Source organism: Protopterus annectens, chromosome 11.part0 (genome assembly GCF_019279795.1).
Source record: "Protopterus annectens isolate FY-2018-M chromosome 11.part0, PAN1.0, whole genome shotgun sequence".
In the NCBI taxonomy this organism is placed as follows: Eukaryota; Metazoa; Chordata; order Ceratodontiformes; family Protopteridae; genus Protopterus; species Protopterus annectens.
Genome location: NC_056745.1, coordinates 1306619252 through 1306637084, shown reverse-complemented (window position 1 = coordinate 1306637084; position 17833 = coordinate 1306619252). Strand labels below are relative to the sequence as shown.

General features: G+C 42.7%; 1 protein-coding gene across 2 annotated transcripts in view; it reads right to left on the bottom strand.

Annotated features, from left to right (window-relative positions):
- Positions 1-627: 627 nt before the first annotated feature.
- CALU (calumenin) overlaps positions 628-17833 on the bottom strand; it is a 450302-nt gene continuing 433096 nt past the window's right edge. For both annotated transcript variants that reach the window (XM_044088629.1, XM_044088627.1), the window contains exon 7: positions 628-1223. In XM_044088629.1, the coding sequence (XP_043944564.1) occupies positions 1119-1223 (105 nt within the window). In that variant the 3' untranslated portion in view covers positions 628-1118. The remainder of the gene's footprint in view (positions 1224-17833) is intronic.

Sequence of the window (17833 nt, the reverse complement as noted above, 5' to 3'; positions counted from 1 at the left end):
GCTACCACCATTTCAAAGCACTGGCACACTGTGTATGGGTGGGGGGGGTCATGAGATACCTTTCCAAGTGTAGCACACCTTTGAGATAACACAAGACTATTCAATTAAAACTATTCACCTCCCTTCCTAACTCCATTTAGGAGACATGCTCATGTTTTACTGCTATGAGACGATTGTGATGCTACTGCAATACAGAAAACCACAAACAAGCATCACTCAGTTTAGGACAGAGCAGTTGGTTTTTGACAACTGTGTAAAACCAATTAGTTTCCAGAAGCATCGCCCAATGACCTCTCACATCACTTAGTCTCATTGGCAAAGCCAAACTTGCAAGTACTTTCTAATACTATAAATGCAATAACTATTTTGTAAATAAAAATAATTTTCAACAGTTGAAGGGTAGAACAATTAATCAGGGAACAGAAACTGAAGGCAAATAACTAAAATCAGCATTGCTATTGGACTCTTCAGATATACAGCACAGAGTCAAGTGAGATCTGAATAGCATACTTCATCACGCAGTGAGGCAACTTCTATGGCTTCCCAGCCATGAACACAAACTTAATGCTCAATGGAATATGCAAAATCACCCATCATTTAAAATATACAGCAGGAAACAGCCTTCTAAAGCATTTGACAGCTCTAGTTTTACTGACAGCAGTACACGACACCATTGTGCTCCATAGGCATGTGTTTAAAAATAGTCAGTCCATACACAATTTAACAAAAATAAGCACCTTAGGTCTAACCTGCGCTACACTGCTTGCAGTTTATTTATAATAAAACATTTATTCTTGCTACTAAAAAAGTGAAAAGCAGAAGCGGTCTTCATTTCACACAAAAACTTACAAAAATAAAAAGTAGTACTATACATAAAACTTGAGTATAAATCTAAGAATGATTTAGTTACAAAAATGCTCATGTCTGCACCGTGCACTGTACTCCTTTAAAGTGGCAGACTGAATTATTAAACATTCTCTTTTGACCAAAACAGTCTCAAAAGGACAACTGACTCTGCATTAGAATGAAAGCTTTAAAAATAAATTATTTCTGGGTTAGCAAATGGGTCTGGAAGCATTTTTCCCCAGGCAGGAGATAATTTCTTTTTGTGTAGATATTTAGAACTCATCATGTCTTACTAGAGCTTCACCAAAGTCAGTAGCTTGGCTTCCAACAAATAAATCATATTTGTCGACAATTTCTTCTTTGGTAAGTTTGCCATCCTGCAACAAGAAAAAAAACATGCTTGTGATCAGGGTGCTATTATGCTTACCCCACAGAGGCAACTAATTTGTAGTAGCAGCTATAAAATATAAAACATTCTGAGGTAAAACGCACTGTAAATATTGCAGACTGCATAGGTCATTTTCCTGAACTGAGGCAAATACTGTAATCAAGCTAGTAGAAAATCCTCTGGTCAAGTAAAATACAGGTTTTCATGAAAATAAAAACAGTACTCACAGTAGGCAGTTTTAAAGACTGACACACTAGGTGCCAGGGAATGAGTGAAATACAAACCATGTACAGCTAAGGACTCAAACGCACATGCTAAACTAACTGCATGTACCAGCACTTCATGACCTGTACTTTTTAACCTGTGCATCCTTCATGTTCAATGCATAGGTATAATAGGAAATAAGACTGATTAATTTCACCTGTACACAAGCCCCTTAGACTCTTCCCTTGGCTAAGAAAAACTTGTAAAATGCATATGCTGCACACCTAAACCATGGTCACTACAGATTACATCTATCATGTAGTTAAAAGTGCTCTCCTCCTGTGACTATTGGGACACCATCCTCAGGACCGACTCTGCACTACATTAACGCAAGAAGTCTACATCAAAACTGGACAGATTATCTAACCAGTATTTACCTACTGTATGTAATGTGCCTTGTCACCAAAAAAAGCTTGTTTTTTGATCAGAAATGCTGAAATGACTGCTCCAGGTTTCTCTTATCTTGAGAACAGACAAAGATGTAGTAGCCTTCTTAAAAGGACAGGGTCTATGTGTCTATATACTATGCATCTCCCCTCAAACAAGGAGCAGATAAAACTATTACTGTAATAATTTTTGTAGCTAGCCTAAATTTCTATACCCCCACAAAAATGCAATACAATAAATGATTTGCTATGGGTTATGCAGAATATAACATTAAAAATTAGAGTTCTGGGTGATGCCAACATTAATTGTTGAAACCAATTTTATGAACGTGACAATATAAAACTTTAGCCTAGAACAGCTTATGGTTTCACACCAGTACTATAAAGCATCCAGGCAAAGAAAAACAAGTTATGTACTTACATTAATTTCCCATCTGTATTGCCCATTTTCATTCTTCCTCAACCATTGGATTCGGATCTGAACCTTTGATCCTACTCCGCCGTTACTACAGCTCGTGGCCAACTGAAACTCTTGAGCTCCTCCCCACCCATAATGCACCACCACCTAATGTAACGCAGATCTTGTGAGCCAATGAGCTTATCAGTGGACGGAGTTACCCAGGAGGTAATGGGCCAGATCCAAATGCCTCCAGGAACACCAATTCCTCCAGAGAAGGATTTTGGGAGGACCAACCACCCCTGTTTGAGAATCTCTAGAATGTCTCCAAATGAGACATCTTCGGGTGGTGATCTTGGGATTTCTTCCCCTTCATCAAAATCAGTGTCTTCTGTGGTAAGATTCCTGTGGGGAATTAAAGTGCCACATTTTGCATTCTTTTTCCGGGGCACTTCCTCAGTGGGATGTTCTGGAGAAGTGTTGGAAGAGATGGGGATAACCCGGACGGGTAGCCTGAAGAGGTTGGACTGGCTGTCCCAGTAGAGGTGAATGTTATGGCTCAAGGCACATAGACATGAGATGTTGAAGGAAGATCCATGGGGGGAGACCCATCCATCCTGCCAAAGCAGACACTCTCGCCACTACCTCAAAGTCGGATTTTCCTGGACAGAAGGAAGTCAATGGAGCTGAGAAGCCATGCTTCTGCTCCATCGGCTATACTTGCTCCGCAGGCAATTTACCCAAGCCAGAAGTCGAAAAAGAGCTGTCCAAAGCAGAGGCTCCGAAAACTTCAGAGTCAACTCCAACACCTCAGTTCCAACTGGGAAGGTATGGCTCAGATGGTCACTCAGCTCTGAACTTGTCAGAGCCAGGGTGCTCAGAGAAACCCTCGGATCCAAGGAAACCACAATCCTCGAATCTGAGTTTGCTGAGACCATTTGGATCAGATCAAAGGACTCAAACAAAATGTCAAATTGGAGAAGGAGCCGACAGTGGAGCAGTAGAACTGGCCAAAGCTTCCTGACCTGAAGGGGTAGGAGCCGGGAGAACCCTAATCTGTATCTGCAAACTTCATCACCCTATCCGCATTGGCTTTGGTGAGACTCCTGGAAGAACGAGATGAAGCAATTGATGGTGATTTTGAACGCCATCTCTCTAGGGAGATGGGATTCCTGACAGCACTGGGTCTATGGAGGGAAAGTTTTCGGTCCAAGGGATTGATTTAGGAGCAGACATACTCTGATCCAAGGACGTTTTATGGGCTCCTGTTGAAGTCTTCCAGCTGGAAGGCTTCGGATCTAATCTGAATTAGACTGTGGCTCTGTTGAGGATGGAGGCGAAGATCCAGACTTCTTTGGCGACTTTTTTGTAGTCTCCTTGTAAGTGTTCTGGGGGGGGGGGGGGGGGGGGGCATTCAAAAAAGTAGTAAAGAAAAAAGTCCTGTTATGGGACAAGACCAGCTTATTAAAATGTATATTAATTTCAGTTTATTAATGATGCTAGGATTGTTAAAAAGCATATAATTTGTATGCAAGGCTGGGAAAAATACAGCTTCATAAGCTACAGTATTGTCTTTTAAACTGCATTCTTTTAGTATGTAATAAGAGAATAGTACGTATTGCATGAAGTGAGGCATGTAGTTATTACAAAAAGGAATTTGTTAGCCAGACTCCTCCAGGCTAAGAATGCATTGTTGTTAGAGCAGGTCTGAAACATCCAAAGTCAGAAACAAGACCCCTTGTGAGCAGGTGAATCATGTATAGGAAAGGTGTTTACGTAAAGTCTGAGGTGAAAATCACGACGGATGAGGACATTTGCAAAGTTTTCTATAGGACACAGTCATTGTAACGTAATGAAAGTGCATGACCAGATTTGATAAGAAAAACGTATAAAAAATGTGGTTAGTCTCTGTTCAGAGAGACTACTTTGACATCTGCAATCTCCCAGCGCTGTAAGAATAAAACTTCTGTTTGCACATCCTAAAGTGTTGTTCCTGACTAAAGGAAAATAAGGTAAATTCTTAATGTTACTTATTTATGACTAACAATTTGGTGCCGTTCTCTGGATCTGAACTTTGGTACTGCTGCAGGGCAGTTCTGGAACAGGGCCCCAAAATAGATTTTCTGTGAATTCCACACTGCTTTGCATGGAAGTCAGACTCAGATGTGCAGCTATTCAGGGTGTGCAAACATACTAGCCTTGGCAGGGAAATTGTTTTGTAAGGGAAAAGGGTTGGTTTGTGTGTGTGTTTTTTTCTCTCTCTTTTACACAATGTTAGCAAAATGTAGTACAAGTACATGACTGTGTTTTTGTTTGAGTGGTTGTAAGATATAAAAGTAAAAATGGGAGGACCCCACAGTAAAGGAGTATAGTAAATGTGCACATACAGTAAATGACGCCTTGTGTCGAGGGCGGTACTATCAGGATTGAAAGTATGAGAGAAAGAAAAGAAAAAGTTAAAAGTAAATTTAAAACAAGTTCATGAGCCCACTGCATGATTAGGACGTAGACTATATACTGTTAAAACAAATTCATGAGCCTACCGCATGACAGGCCATAGAGGTATGCATTGTTAAAATAAATTCATGAGCCCAAAAGCATGCTGGGACTTAGTCTGATTGTGTGAAAGAGGGTCTGAAATAGTAGTCTGTTCTGGACACAGTACCTATCTGCCCAGTTATCCCTACTGCAATGCTGGAGCTGTAACTTTTGAGTTCACACAGGAACAAAAGCAAAGGGGTGCTGTGGGAAAAGGCGGATTGAAACCTCTCCTCTGTTGCTGCACAGTGAGACTTCCTACCCTTCCCTCCCTGTATGGTGTGTGGATTACTACAGTTATTTTATGTCTTCGGAATTGCCAGAATCCAGGAGTTGCAAGGTAAGCCTAACATTTTTATTACTGATTTTTAAAATAAGAAAAATGGGAGCAAAGATAAGCAAGCAAGATCAAATTCCTGAAAAGGGAACACCTACATATTTTATGTATTTTAATTATAGGAAGGAAAGTTGTAAATATCTGTATGACTTGTTTCAGCTTACTAAGAATTGTGCTGGTGGGGTATTTACATTAAATGGAACTTATGACGAGACTAAATTGCTGACATTGAAAGGCATTTTGGAAAAAAAAAAGCAAAGTGGGGAACAAATGACAGCATTTTATTCTTGGTACAGTAAAGCACTTAAAAGGGAAAAGGAGTCAGCATTAAGAGGGTTGCAGGATGTTAAATTGTTTCAACAAGTAAGAGAGGTTAAAAAGGCAGTACAGACCAGTAAAAAGGGATCCCTTTATCCTGTTTTAGCAGGTTTGAAACAAACTGAAAATGGCTAAAAAGCAGAAACATCTAAAGAGGATAATAATCCTCCAGTAGCTACTGCATCCCACCCCCATATGTACCGGTATGGGTGGCCCCTGTACAAGATTCTGCTGTTTCTCAGACCTCTGCATTTTTGAACACAAGATCAGCATGGTACCGTTACATCTGAACTTAGTTCTCCTGTTCAACTCTCATCCCTAGAACAAGCATCTGCTGTTAAAAAAAAAAAAAAAAAAAAAAAAAAAAGTTATTTTCTTTCTTCCTCTCATTCTCAACAAGCTTCTACCTTTCCAACAGGAGCACTAGTGCTTGGCACTCCTGTGGCTCATCACAAGTGCTCACATGATAGGGTAAGACGAGAGGCTATTGCCTCTGCAGATGATTTTTTGGCACCTTTTAAAAAAATGGGGGGGGGGGGGCTAATGCTGATTTGGAATCCATGTCTAAATGTTTTCCAACTGAAAGAGGAGGAAAAAAAAAAAAACATCCATAAAGGTTTGAGGAGGAACTGAGGAAAACAACTATTACAACCCTACTTTGTCAGATTTAAACCAGATGCTTCGGAAAGTTACTCCAATAAAATAAGAACACAGTTACTTGAAAAGGCTAAAATAAATTTTATTCCCACAGGAAATGCACTAAAAGGATAGCACTGGTAAATTACAGAAGTATGTCAGTCATGTAGGCAAAATAAAGAGAAAGCCAGAGTCATCTTAAAGCAGTGTTTGCTAAACATTTAGAAATGCCAGATCCAAATGAACAAGCTAAACCAGCCACTGCGGCTGCCTTCGTGCAGGGCTTGCAAACCCTGTACAAAAATCAAATGAAACAAGTGCTTATAGACTGGCAGGGAAAATAAGTCCATACTAAGTGCTGCAAATCACTGTACTGACTATGGCAGGGTAATAAAATAAATCGTAATCCCTTTGCTGCCACTAAAAAGCTATGTCCCGATGTTAAAGCAAAAATAAATGCAAAGCCAATTCTATTCTTGGCAAAACTGGCAACACTGTCTGTATTAAAAGTTGCTTCAGACAGTTAAATACCAGTATAAAAACAAAGTAGACAGTTGATGTAACAAATGCTACTGTTAAGTATCCTGTTTCAGAACCCATTCCCATTTCTTTAGGTCTGATTGAAGAAAAGCATTCTTTTCTTTTGAGTACTACTGCACCAGTAAACCTACTATGTATGAATACACGTCGAATCCTTGCAGTCTGAAGTGAGCTGTTACCACTGCCATGCATTTGGTGAACACCCTGGGGACTGTGGAGAGGCCAAAGGGCAGGGCTCTGAACTGGCTCCCAAGCCAGAAGCGCAGGAATCTTCTGGATCACTTGTCCATTTTTGCGTGGTAACGCATCCTGAAGATCTATTGAGCACATCCAATCATCTTTTCCTAAGAACCAAGTATAGACTAAACTAACCATCTGGAATTTGGTTTGTTGAACTGACTTGTTCAATACACAGAGATCAAGAATCTGTCTCCAGTCCCCCGTTTTCTTTGGCACTAAAAAGAATCCCGAGTAAACTCTGCATCCTACCTGGTCAACCAAGCAGTTCCACCAGACCCTTTTGTCGAGCAGTTTTTGAATTTCTAAGACTGCTATATCCCTGTGACTGGGTCTTTGTGAAAATGGGATATTGTAACGTTGGGGTATAATCTTCTGCACCCAATTGTCCATTGTTATCTTTAGCCAGGCAGGTAGGTGCAGGGATAATCGTCCCCTGACTGCCTCCAGTGGAAGGCAATTGGGCCTCCATTCAAGAGTACTGGTAGGAGTTACAGGGAAAGAATCCCTGGAACCCTGATTTTGTGGGCCACCTCTGCCTCAAACATGGTATCTTCCATTTTAAATCCCCCCTCTGCACCAGGAGAAGTCACTACCACATGAGTCATGGAAAGGTCCTTGGGATTTTTTGAATCACAGCTTCTCACTTCTCTGGTTCCTAGAGTAAGACCATCGAGGAGTGGAAAAGCATATGCCCACGGCAGAAAGTCTTTTCATCCTCCACATCTGGCAAGGGTCTCTAACTTTGGGGCCAAATAAGAGATGTTCCGTTAAAAGGAGCATTGATGAAAGGAGACTTGAATGGCTCTGCAAAATTCAAGTAAGCGCATCCAGGCACGTCTATCCATGACTACGCCAGAACCTGCTGCCCTCGTCATCCCTTCAGCTGCGTGCTCAATAAGCCTCATGGACAAGGTGCATATCAAATCAAGGGTTGCTAGCTGAGAAGCTACTTTGTCCTGAGCCCCCTCAGCTACTGCTCCTGTCAAGAGTATCTGATAGCTCCTTTATCAGATCTCACCGAAGTCTTGTGAAATGTGCCATACAGTTCAAGGACCTGAGCACGAAGGTCAAGTGTACACGTGCTTCATGAATCTATCCATAGTCCTTAAACTTTATTAGGAAGATGGACAGTAGGGACTTTTGTCAGCAAGTGACTTTTTGGTGGATGCTGCTACCAACATGGCATTTATTGGTATCCCTTTAGGCCAATGCTGTTGAGATCTTGAGGAGCTGACAAAAATGCAGTCTGGTCTCTCAGGAATTGGCTCAATGGAATCTGGTGTCTTCCAAGCCCACTGTGCAATCAATTTAATCAGATAGTCAGCGGGCGGGGAGATCCAAGAGGTAGAGGGTTGGGCATGAAAAGCCTCTAAGTACACTGATTCTTCTGAGGAAGGCTGAAGGGAAGTATCTCTAGAATCTCTCCAAAGGAGTTGTCTTCTGGGGGTGACAAAGGAACCTTCCACTTCATTGAAAATCGGTATCGTCTGTGCAAGTCTCTTCAGGGGAGTCCAAGTGCTTCCTCTTGCACTTCCTCTTCAGGGGTACCTCCTCGGTGGGATGGACTGGAGAGGTGTCTGAAGAGGGCATGACCACCATGGTTGGATCCTGAGGCTTCTGTGCCCACTGTCCCAAGGCAGAGACTGGAAGAAGCTTTGGGCAAGGGGTAGGACAGGGCTGTTGGTCCAAAAGTGGTATCCACTGCAAGTCCGCAGTGGACAAGACCTTCTCCGTAGCCTGGAAGGTGGGCCAGCACCAGAGGAATAAGAAAGCCCTACATTCATTGTGACACCAAAAATACACACAAAATCAGACCCGTTTCAGCAAACCTGCTTTCTTCAGTGATGAACACAGTCTTTAATGGTATAATATATACCCCAATCAATTAAGCATTTAAAGCATCACCACCATAAGGCTAAAACCCAACCATTAATTACATATCATTGAGACCCAGAGAAAACTATCCACCCAGCCTGATTATCAAATGTTTTCATTTTTGTTAAGTAGGGAATGCCACCCTAACTTGTTTGACCTGTCCCCCCAAATTGTGTCAATCATTAAAATTAAACCTGGCTGTAGTGTGGGTCATTACATGCTGGTACAAAGCACTGGATGTCAGTTTGTTCTGAATGTCACCAAAATGTTCGGACATACGTATACATAATGGCCTAGAAGTCTGTCCAATGTAGAAAGAAGAACATGAGAATGTGGCTAAATAAATCAGCCAATCGGCCCAAAATTGGCAAAAATTGAATGTCAAACTTTGCCAGTGTTTTGACTGGAAAATTGTTTGGATTTTCGCATAAACTGACAAAATAAGCAGTGACCACAGGGGAAGGACAGTACAGTTGTGTACATAAATGTAGATGTTAGAGTGTATTCATTGCTGCAGTAATTACATTTGGGTAATCTGCTGGCAGGTTGCCCTCAGTTGGCCTGAACAAAGTCTAGGGTCCTGCGTCGGTTGCGGTCTCCTCTTCCATGACGTCAGGTCATCAGGGATATAAAACATGCAGCAGACACCAATGTATTCAGTTTTTCGTGCCCCAGATGTCAGGTGCCCCCCAAATGGGGAGCAAAAAAAAAAATGTATCTATATCTGTATAAACAGTAATATATGAAAATGCATTGTTAGCAACATAAACTTTACCTTCATCTAAAAACAAATACACCACAAAGGCTTTAGAGTACAGTGAAGGAAAGAGAAGTTATAGAAAAGGGGGATGGCGGGTGGGCAACCTGGACTGCAACAGTGAATACACTCAAACATCTACATTTATGGTAAGTGTACACAACTGTACTATGTTCTTAAGTGTTTCACTGTTGCAGTCATTACATTTGGGTAGAATCCCAAAGCTATGGATGGAAGGATGGAACTAGATAGCATTAAGAGCGGCTAGAAGGCCCTGCAGAACTGCAATGGCAAAGCCTGCGCTGGATTTAGAGAGAGGCAAATGATAATGCTCTGTGAATGTATGAACAGAGCTCCAAGTAGCAGCTTCTAGGTTGGAACTCCTCTGAGAAAGGCTGCTGAGGTAGAGGCAGCTCTGGTGGAATGTGACCAGATTCCCTTGGGTACAGGTTTACCCTGATGCAAGTAGCAGAAACGAATGCAGTGGCTTATCCACTTAGAAATAGTCTGCTTTGATATAGCCTTCCCCTCTGATCCTGAAGCATATGCCACCAGTAGTAGTTCAGACTTTCTTAGAGATTTGGTCCTAAGTAGAATCTTAGTTGTCTGTGTACAGATTGGTCCTGAGGGACACCCTGTCCGGGTAAAATGTAATAAAAGGCTCCACAGGCATGAGAGCCTGTAGTTCTGAAATCCTTCTTGCTGAAGTGATTGCCAAAAGGAAAGCTGTTTTTCAAGATAAAAACTTTATATCCGCAACAGCTGTTGGTTCAAAAAGGAGGCAGGGTTTGTTTTTCCAGCACAAATCTGAGGTCCCATGCAGGAGTTGGTGATCTTCTGGGAGGCCTTAAAGTTTTGGCCTCTCTAAGATACTGTTTTAGCAGAGGATGAGAAAAGATAGGAGGCTCCGTGTTGTAATGAGCAGAGATGGCAGAGGCATGGATTTTTATTGAAGAGAAGGATAGGCCCTTGTCAAGCAACTCAGTCAAGTATTGTAAAATCTGAGGGATATTTGGTTTTGCTGTGTCCGTTCCTTGTGCTTGGTTCCAAGCACAGAATCTCTTCCATTTATCAGCAGGCCTTCTGGCTTCTAAAATGACATCCATCACAGATTTACCGAGTGGTGGTGTTTGAATAATTACATGATCAGCAATGCTGCAAGGTTCAGAGTTTGGAGCAGTGTGTGCAGAATTTGATTGTTCTGCTGAGACGGTAGATGAGGTATTTGAGGCAAGTTCCAAGGAGGGAGTGGAGACATACTCCTTAGAATTGGGTACCACTGCTGGCGAGGCCAGTCCGGAGCAATTAGGATCATTTTTGGTTTTTCCTATCTGACCTTTAGTAAGACCTTTGAGAGAAGAGGCAGAGGGGGGAAAGGCGTAGACTGATGGATTTTTCCAACTGAAGGATAGGGCATCCACTTTCCATGTTTGTCTGTGATAAGTCCTTGTGCAGAATTTGTCCAGTTGATAATTTTGGGGAGAGGCAAAAAGATCTAGGTCTGATCTCCCCCATTTCTGTTACCATGAAGACTTGTGGATCCAGTTTCCACTCGTGTGGGTCCATAAGATTTCTGCTTAGATTGTCTGCCAGCGTATTTTGTTTTCCTGGCAGGAATTGAGCTTGAAGATGTACTTAAGTCAAGGCGGTGTTCCACAATGCCATGGCTAGTCTGCAAAGGGGGTAGGAATGTGTACCCCCCTGCTTGTTTATGTACCACATAACAGTGGTGTCGTCCGTTTTATCAGTAGTTGTCCTGGATGAAATAAGTCCTTGAAGGCTGTCAGGGCATTCTGAACAGCTAGCATCTCTTTCTGGTTGATATGCAGATGCATTTGTTTTAGGCTCCATATGCCCTGAATGCATCTCCCTGCCAGGTGGGCCCCCAAGCATAGTCAGACAAGTCTGTAGTTAGGGTTTGGGTGGCAGGGGGTAGAGTGAATGACCGTCCCTTGTTTTGGTGACATGTCTCTGCCCACCAAAGAAACTCCCATTGTAGGCAGGGAATGAGAGGAATCATTGTTTCCAGACTGTGACAATGTTGACTCCATAAACTTTTTAGGTACCATTGAAGTTTCCTCATATGCAGTCTTCCATATGGAATTAATAGAATGCAGGATGCCATGAACCCCAAAGCCTGCAGAATTTGTCTTGCAGATAACGGAGTTTTTGTTGCCATCTGTTTGAAGTATGTAGTTAGTTGCCTTTGTCTGACATAAGGTAAGCCATCTGGGCACTTGTATTCAAGCTTGCATCCAGGAATGTAATTTTTTGAGAGGGTACCAGTTGTGATTTCTTTTTGTTTGTGTACCCCTAGGCATGTTGGAAGCCTTTTTACAAATGCCAGATGTTGAAGTAGAATGCTCTTGTTCTCTGAGTGAGACAGTCGTCCAAGTAAGGATACATTTGCATGCTTTTGTCTGCAAAATGCAATTACTGGTGCCAGGCACTTTGTAAACACCCTGGACATAGATATGCCAAAGGGCAGTGCAGAGTATTGGTAATGCATAAAACCTGCCTTGAAGCAGGGGTATCTTTTGCACGATTCCCTTATTGGGATATGCAGGTATGCCTCTTTTTAAGTCCAGTGTCACTAACCAAGCGTTCTTGCCCAGCATAGGCAGTAGCTGTTGTAAAGTGAGCATTTTGAATTTTGGAATGTCCAGGAACGTGTTCAGAATCAATAAGTCCAGTATTGGATGCCAGGCATGGTCTTTTCTGGGTACCAAGAACAGTCTTGAAAATCTTGTCCTTTTTTCCTGTTCTGGTACTGAATAGCCCCTACATCCATGAGGGACGCAACTTGTTCCTGAGCATCTGCCCATTGATTTTGTGGCAGATACGGCCAACCGTTTGGAATTGGCAAAGTATGGAAATGAAATCTGTACCCCTGGGATACTATGTTAAATACCTACTTGTCCTGTGTAATTAACTGCCAAATGAGCATGAAGTGCTAATTTCACCCCAAGGGGGCTGCCAAAAGATAAGTGCTTGGTGATGGTAGAGGGAAGTCATTGAGACTGCTTACTGTAGGGTAGTGCTTCGTTTCCTCCAGATTTCAAGGTGGGGGCACCCCATTGCTTTGACCTGTAAGAACCCTGTGATTGGTATCTAGAACCTTTTGTGTGCCTGGATTTGCCTTGAGAGGCTCTGTTGGACACAGGAAAGGACCAATTTTTAGTAGGCCAGTGCCTACTGAATCAGGGTGGCTGCACTTGTAAGAAATCTTTTACAGTTTGCATAGATTTAGCTTTGTCTTCCATTTTCTTTAAAACCTCTTCTGCCTCATTACCAAATAGAGCATCATGCTGTAAAGGGGCATCCAACAATTCAGCTTTAACATGATCAGGCAGATTTTGCTCCTTGAGCCACGCATGCCTTCTAATGACAGATCCAGTAACTGCAACCCTGCAAGAGGCCTCCAAGGAATCAAAACCACATTGCAAAGTATGCTTTCCAACCTGTTCTGCTGCATGCAATAATTCCTGTAATTCTTTATTTTGCATGCAATAATTCCTGTAATTCTTTATTTTCCACACAATCAAAAATCAACATCATTTTCTGTTTCAATAAGCCCATAACATGCTGTTGATATTTAAGCATATGAAACTGGCAGTTTAAGGCCCTAATTTCCAAGGTTGCAGACGTATAAACCTTCTTTCCCCATCTATCCAGCGCCCTGGAATCTCTATCAGAGGGGGTAGGATTTTTGGCTGTAGAGGCTTTTACACCTTTGGAATCCTGAGAGATAGTTGAATAGAAATTTGTGGGAGTCAGGAACTCTAATATCTGTCTGGCTTACTAGTAGCCGGAGGTAGGGAATCAGGAGTCATGCTAGATTCAGAAAACACATCAACAATGTCTAATACAGGAGTAATAGCCAAAGGCCTATGCTGAGGAAGAAGGAAATCCCTAAGCCACTTTTTTGATTCAGAGAAATCCTGACTCTCCCAATGAAAATGTTCCCTTTAAGTATGCAAGGTTTCTCCAAAAGAATAATCCTCAGGAGGAGATGCAGATGGGATGGATTCTTCTGCATCTGAATCCTCATAGGGTTGTATAGAAAATTCCTGATCAGAAGAGGAATCAGAAAAAATAGAAACCTGATCTGAAGATTCATAGTCAGTGTCTTGCCTAGGCCTCTTAGCGGGGTGGGGGGTGGGGTTGGGAATCTCTGATCAACGTAATGCCATTTTAATCTATTTTAGGTATAGGGGCCTGAGCATGTGGCTCATGCATCAACTTTTTAAACTTATGTTTTTGATTTTGTTTTTGAAGCTGGCGGTTTTATATAAAAATGCGGAGGCCTGAAAACACCCACAGAAGCCGGTGCCTGCTCAGTGGCTCCGGACCCATCAAAGGGAGACACATCCGCAGGTTCAATACTCAGAGAATCTCGTGGCATACCGAACTCCGCATGGGTCTCTGTAGAGGCCTGCGACTCAAAAGTAGCGGGTATCAGGGGCTGCGAAAACGCCTCACTGAGTACCGGCGACTGGCTTAGGAGAAGCTGTCAGTTTTGGACCTAGGCAGTCTTTCTTTGCATTTTTTGTGAACTCCGGTAGTCTGACTGCTATCTGACATTTCAGGGTAATTAAATCTGGATCCAAAATATTTTGAAGCAAAAATACACCAACGCTTAATAGTGCGTTGGTTAAATCTAGCACAAAACCGACAGCAAAGCAGGTTATGAACTGGGCCTAGGCAAGGAATACAGTACAAATGAAAATCCTTATGAGGTATTTGCTTCCCACAAGTCATGCAATTATTAAACTTACTGACATCGGTAAGGAGCAAGAAAAAGTTTCCCCAACAGGGTACTTGGCTTTAATTGAGGACTTCGGTTCTGAAACTCTAATGTGAAAATTTCAGGAGTCGAACGACCGGCACTTACGAACTGCTTCTGCTTCGGGCACTACACGGCAAGAAAAACTGAATAAAATGGCGTCGGCTGCATGTTTTATACCCCTGATGACCTGACGTCATGGAAGGGGAGACCGTAACCGATGTAGGACCCAAGACTTTGTTATTCAGGCTGAGGGCAACCTGCCGGCAGATTACCCAAATGCAATGACTGCAACAGTGAAACACGAAGAAAGTACAGTTGTGTACACTTACCATAAATGTAGATGTTAGAGTGTATTCACTGTTGCAGTCATTACAATTGGGTTATCCTGCCGGCAGGCTACCCTCAGTCGGGCCTGAATTCCAAAGTCTAGGTCCGGCGTCAGTTACTGTCGCCTCTTCCCAGACATCAGTGCGCCAGGGGTATAAAAGATGCAGCAGACGCCATTTCCTTCAGTTTTTCTTGCCCCAGATGTCAGGTACCCCCAAAAGGGTAGGCTAAAAATAGGTCAATAAAACATGCATGCACCAAAGTATATATTTTGCCTCCATCTAAAAGCAAATACACCACATAGGTTGTATAGACTAGAGAAGTACAGATAAGTTCCAGCAAAGAAATGGGGGATGGTGGGTGGGTAACCTGGACTGCAACAGTGAATACACTAACATATACATTTATGGTAAGTGTACACAACTGTACTATGTTCTTCATGTTTCACTGTTAGTCATTACAATTGGGTTGAATCCCAAAGCTAAGGTTGGGAGGCTGGAGCTAAATAGCATTAGGAGCGGCTATTAGTCCCTGCAGGACTGCAGTGGCAAAGCCTGCCCTGGATTTAGATTAGAGTGGTTAAGTGATAGTGCTTTGTGAAGGTGTGCACTGAACTCAAAGTAGCAGCCTCTAAAATATCTTTGGCTGGTACGCCCCTGAGGAAGGCTGAAGTGGCTGCTGCTCTGGTTGAATGTGGCCTAATGCCCTTAGGTACTGGCTTGCCATGTTGTGAATAGCAGAAACAAATGCAGTGGCCTATCCACTTTGAAATGGTCTGCTTTGAGATAGCCTTTCCTTGTGATCCTGCAGCATATGCCACTAGTAATTGCTCTTTCGGAAAGCTTTGGTTCTGTTCAAATAGAAGTGTAGCTGTCTGTGTATGTCCAAAGAATGCAGAATTCTCTCCCCCTTATTCTGTGGGTTTGGATAAAAGGTAGGCAGATGAATAGTTTGGTTAAGGGCCACACTGGACACTACCTTAGGTATAAATTTCGGGTTTGTCCTCAGTGAAACCCCGTCTGGATAAAAAATGATAAAAGGTTCCACAGCCATGAGTGCCTGTAGACTCGTCTTGCAGAAGTTATTGCTAGGAGCAGAGCTGTTTTCCAAGATAAAAACTTTATATCAGCTGTAGCGGCTGGCTCAAAAGTAGGCAGGGTGAGGTTTAAGACATAATGTGGGTCCCATGCAGGCATTGGTGATCTCCTTGGAGGCCTTAAATTTTTGGCCCCTCTGTGGTACTGCCTTAGTAAAGGATGAGAAAAGATTGGTGGCTCTGTATTGTAATGAGCCGAAATGGCAGAGGCATGAATTTTTATAGATGAAAAGGATAGGTCTTTGTCCAGCATCTCAGTCAAATATTGTAAAATCTGAGGAATATTTGGTACAGCTGTCAATTCCTTATGCCTTGTTCCAAGCACAGAATCTCTTCCATTTTCCAGCACAGGGTTTTCTAGTACTAGGCCTCCTGGCCTCCAAAATGACATCCATCACCGCTTTAGTGAGAGGTGTGTTTTATATATCTAAATTATCCGCCATGCTGCCAGATTTAAGGTCTTGAGTTGGCTGTGCAGGATCTGATTATTCTGCTGGGACAGTAGATGAGGCACTTAAGGTAAGGTCCAGGCTGGGCATTGAGACAAGTTCCTTAGGATTGGATACCAGTACTGTCGTGGCCAGTCTATGGCAATCAGTATCATTTTTGGCTTCTCCTGTCTGACCTTTAGGAGTACCTTGGGGAGGAGAGGCAGAGGAGGAAAGGCATATACGGTTAGGTTTTTCCAGCTGAAAGATAGGGCATCCACTTTCCATGCTTGTCTGTGAGAAGTCCTTACGCAGAATCTCTTTAGTTGGCAGTTGTGAAGTGAAGCAAATAGATGTCTGGACATCCCCATTTCCTTGTTACCATGCTGAAGACTTGTGGATCCAATTTCCACTCGTGGGGATCCATGAGGTTTCTGCTTAGTTAGTCTGCCAGAGTACTTCTTTCCTGGCAGGAATTGTGCCTGCAGATGTACTTGGCAAGTCAATGCTGTGTCCCACAAAGTCATGGCCAGTCTGCAAAGGTGGCAAGAACAAGTGCCTCCCTGCTTGTTTATATACCACAAGACTGTGGTATTGTCTGTCTATCCGTAGTTGTCCCGGATTTAGTAGGTCCTTGAAGGCTGTCAGGGCATTTTGAACAGCTAGCATCTTTTTGATTGATATGTAGATGCATTTGGTTTACGGACCATATGCCTTGAATACATCTTCCTGCCATGTGGGCTCCCCAGGCATAATCCGATGCATCCATTGTTAATGTCTGCCTGGGGGTAGAGTGAATGGCTGTCCCTTGTTCTGGTGACAGGCCTTCATTCAACATCGAAACTCCTGTTGCAGGCAGGGAATGACAGTAACTATTGTTTCCAGGCTGTGGCAATGTTGAGTCCGAACACTTTTTAAGTACCACTGAAGTTTCCTCATATGCAGTCTTGCATATGGAATTAGAATGCAGGATGCCATGAAGCCCAAAGCCTGCAGAATTTTTCTTGCAGATAACTGGGCCTTTTGTTGCCAACATTTTGAAATAGGTAGTCAGTTGCCTTTGTCTGGCGTGAGATAAGCCATCTGGACAGTTGTATTTAAGATTGCACCCAGGAATATTATCTCTTGAGAGGGTACTCATTTTGATTTCTGTTTGTTAACTGTGTACCCTAGGCATGGTAGTAATCTTTTTACAAATGCCAGATGCTGTGGTAGAATGTTCTTGTTCTCTGCTTGAATGAGACAGTCGTCCAAGTAAGGATATATTTGTAGTCCTCTGTCTGCAGTATGCAATTACTGGTGCCAGGCACTTTGTGAAGACCATGGGTGCAGTAGATAATCAAATGGCAGTGCAGAGAATTGGTAGTGCATTGAGCCAGCTTTGAATCTGAGGTATCTTCTGCATGTTTGTCTGATTGGGACACGCAGGTATGCCTCTTTTAGATTTAAAGTCACAAGCCAAGCCTTCTTGCCCAACATGGGCAGAAGCTGCTGTAGTCTCAACATTTTGAATTTTGGAATATCCAGATATGTGTTTAGAATAGATAGGTCCAGTATTTGTCTGCAGACTGTCTTTTCTGGGTACCAAGAACAGTCTTGAATAGAATCCTTGCCTCTGCTCTTGCTCTGGTACTTGTTGAATGGCCCTCATGTCCATGAGGGATGAGACTT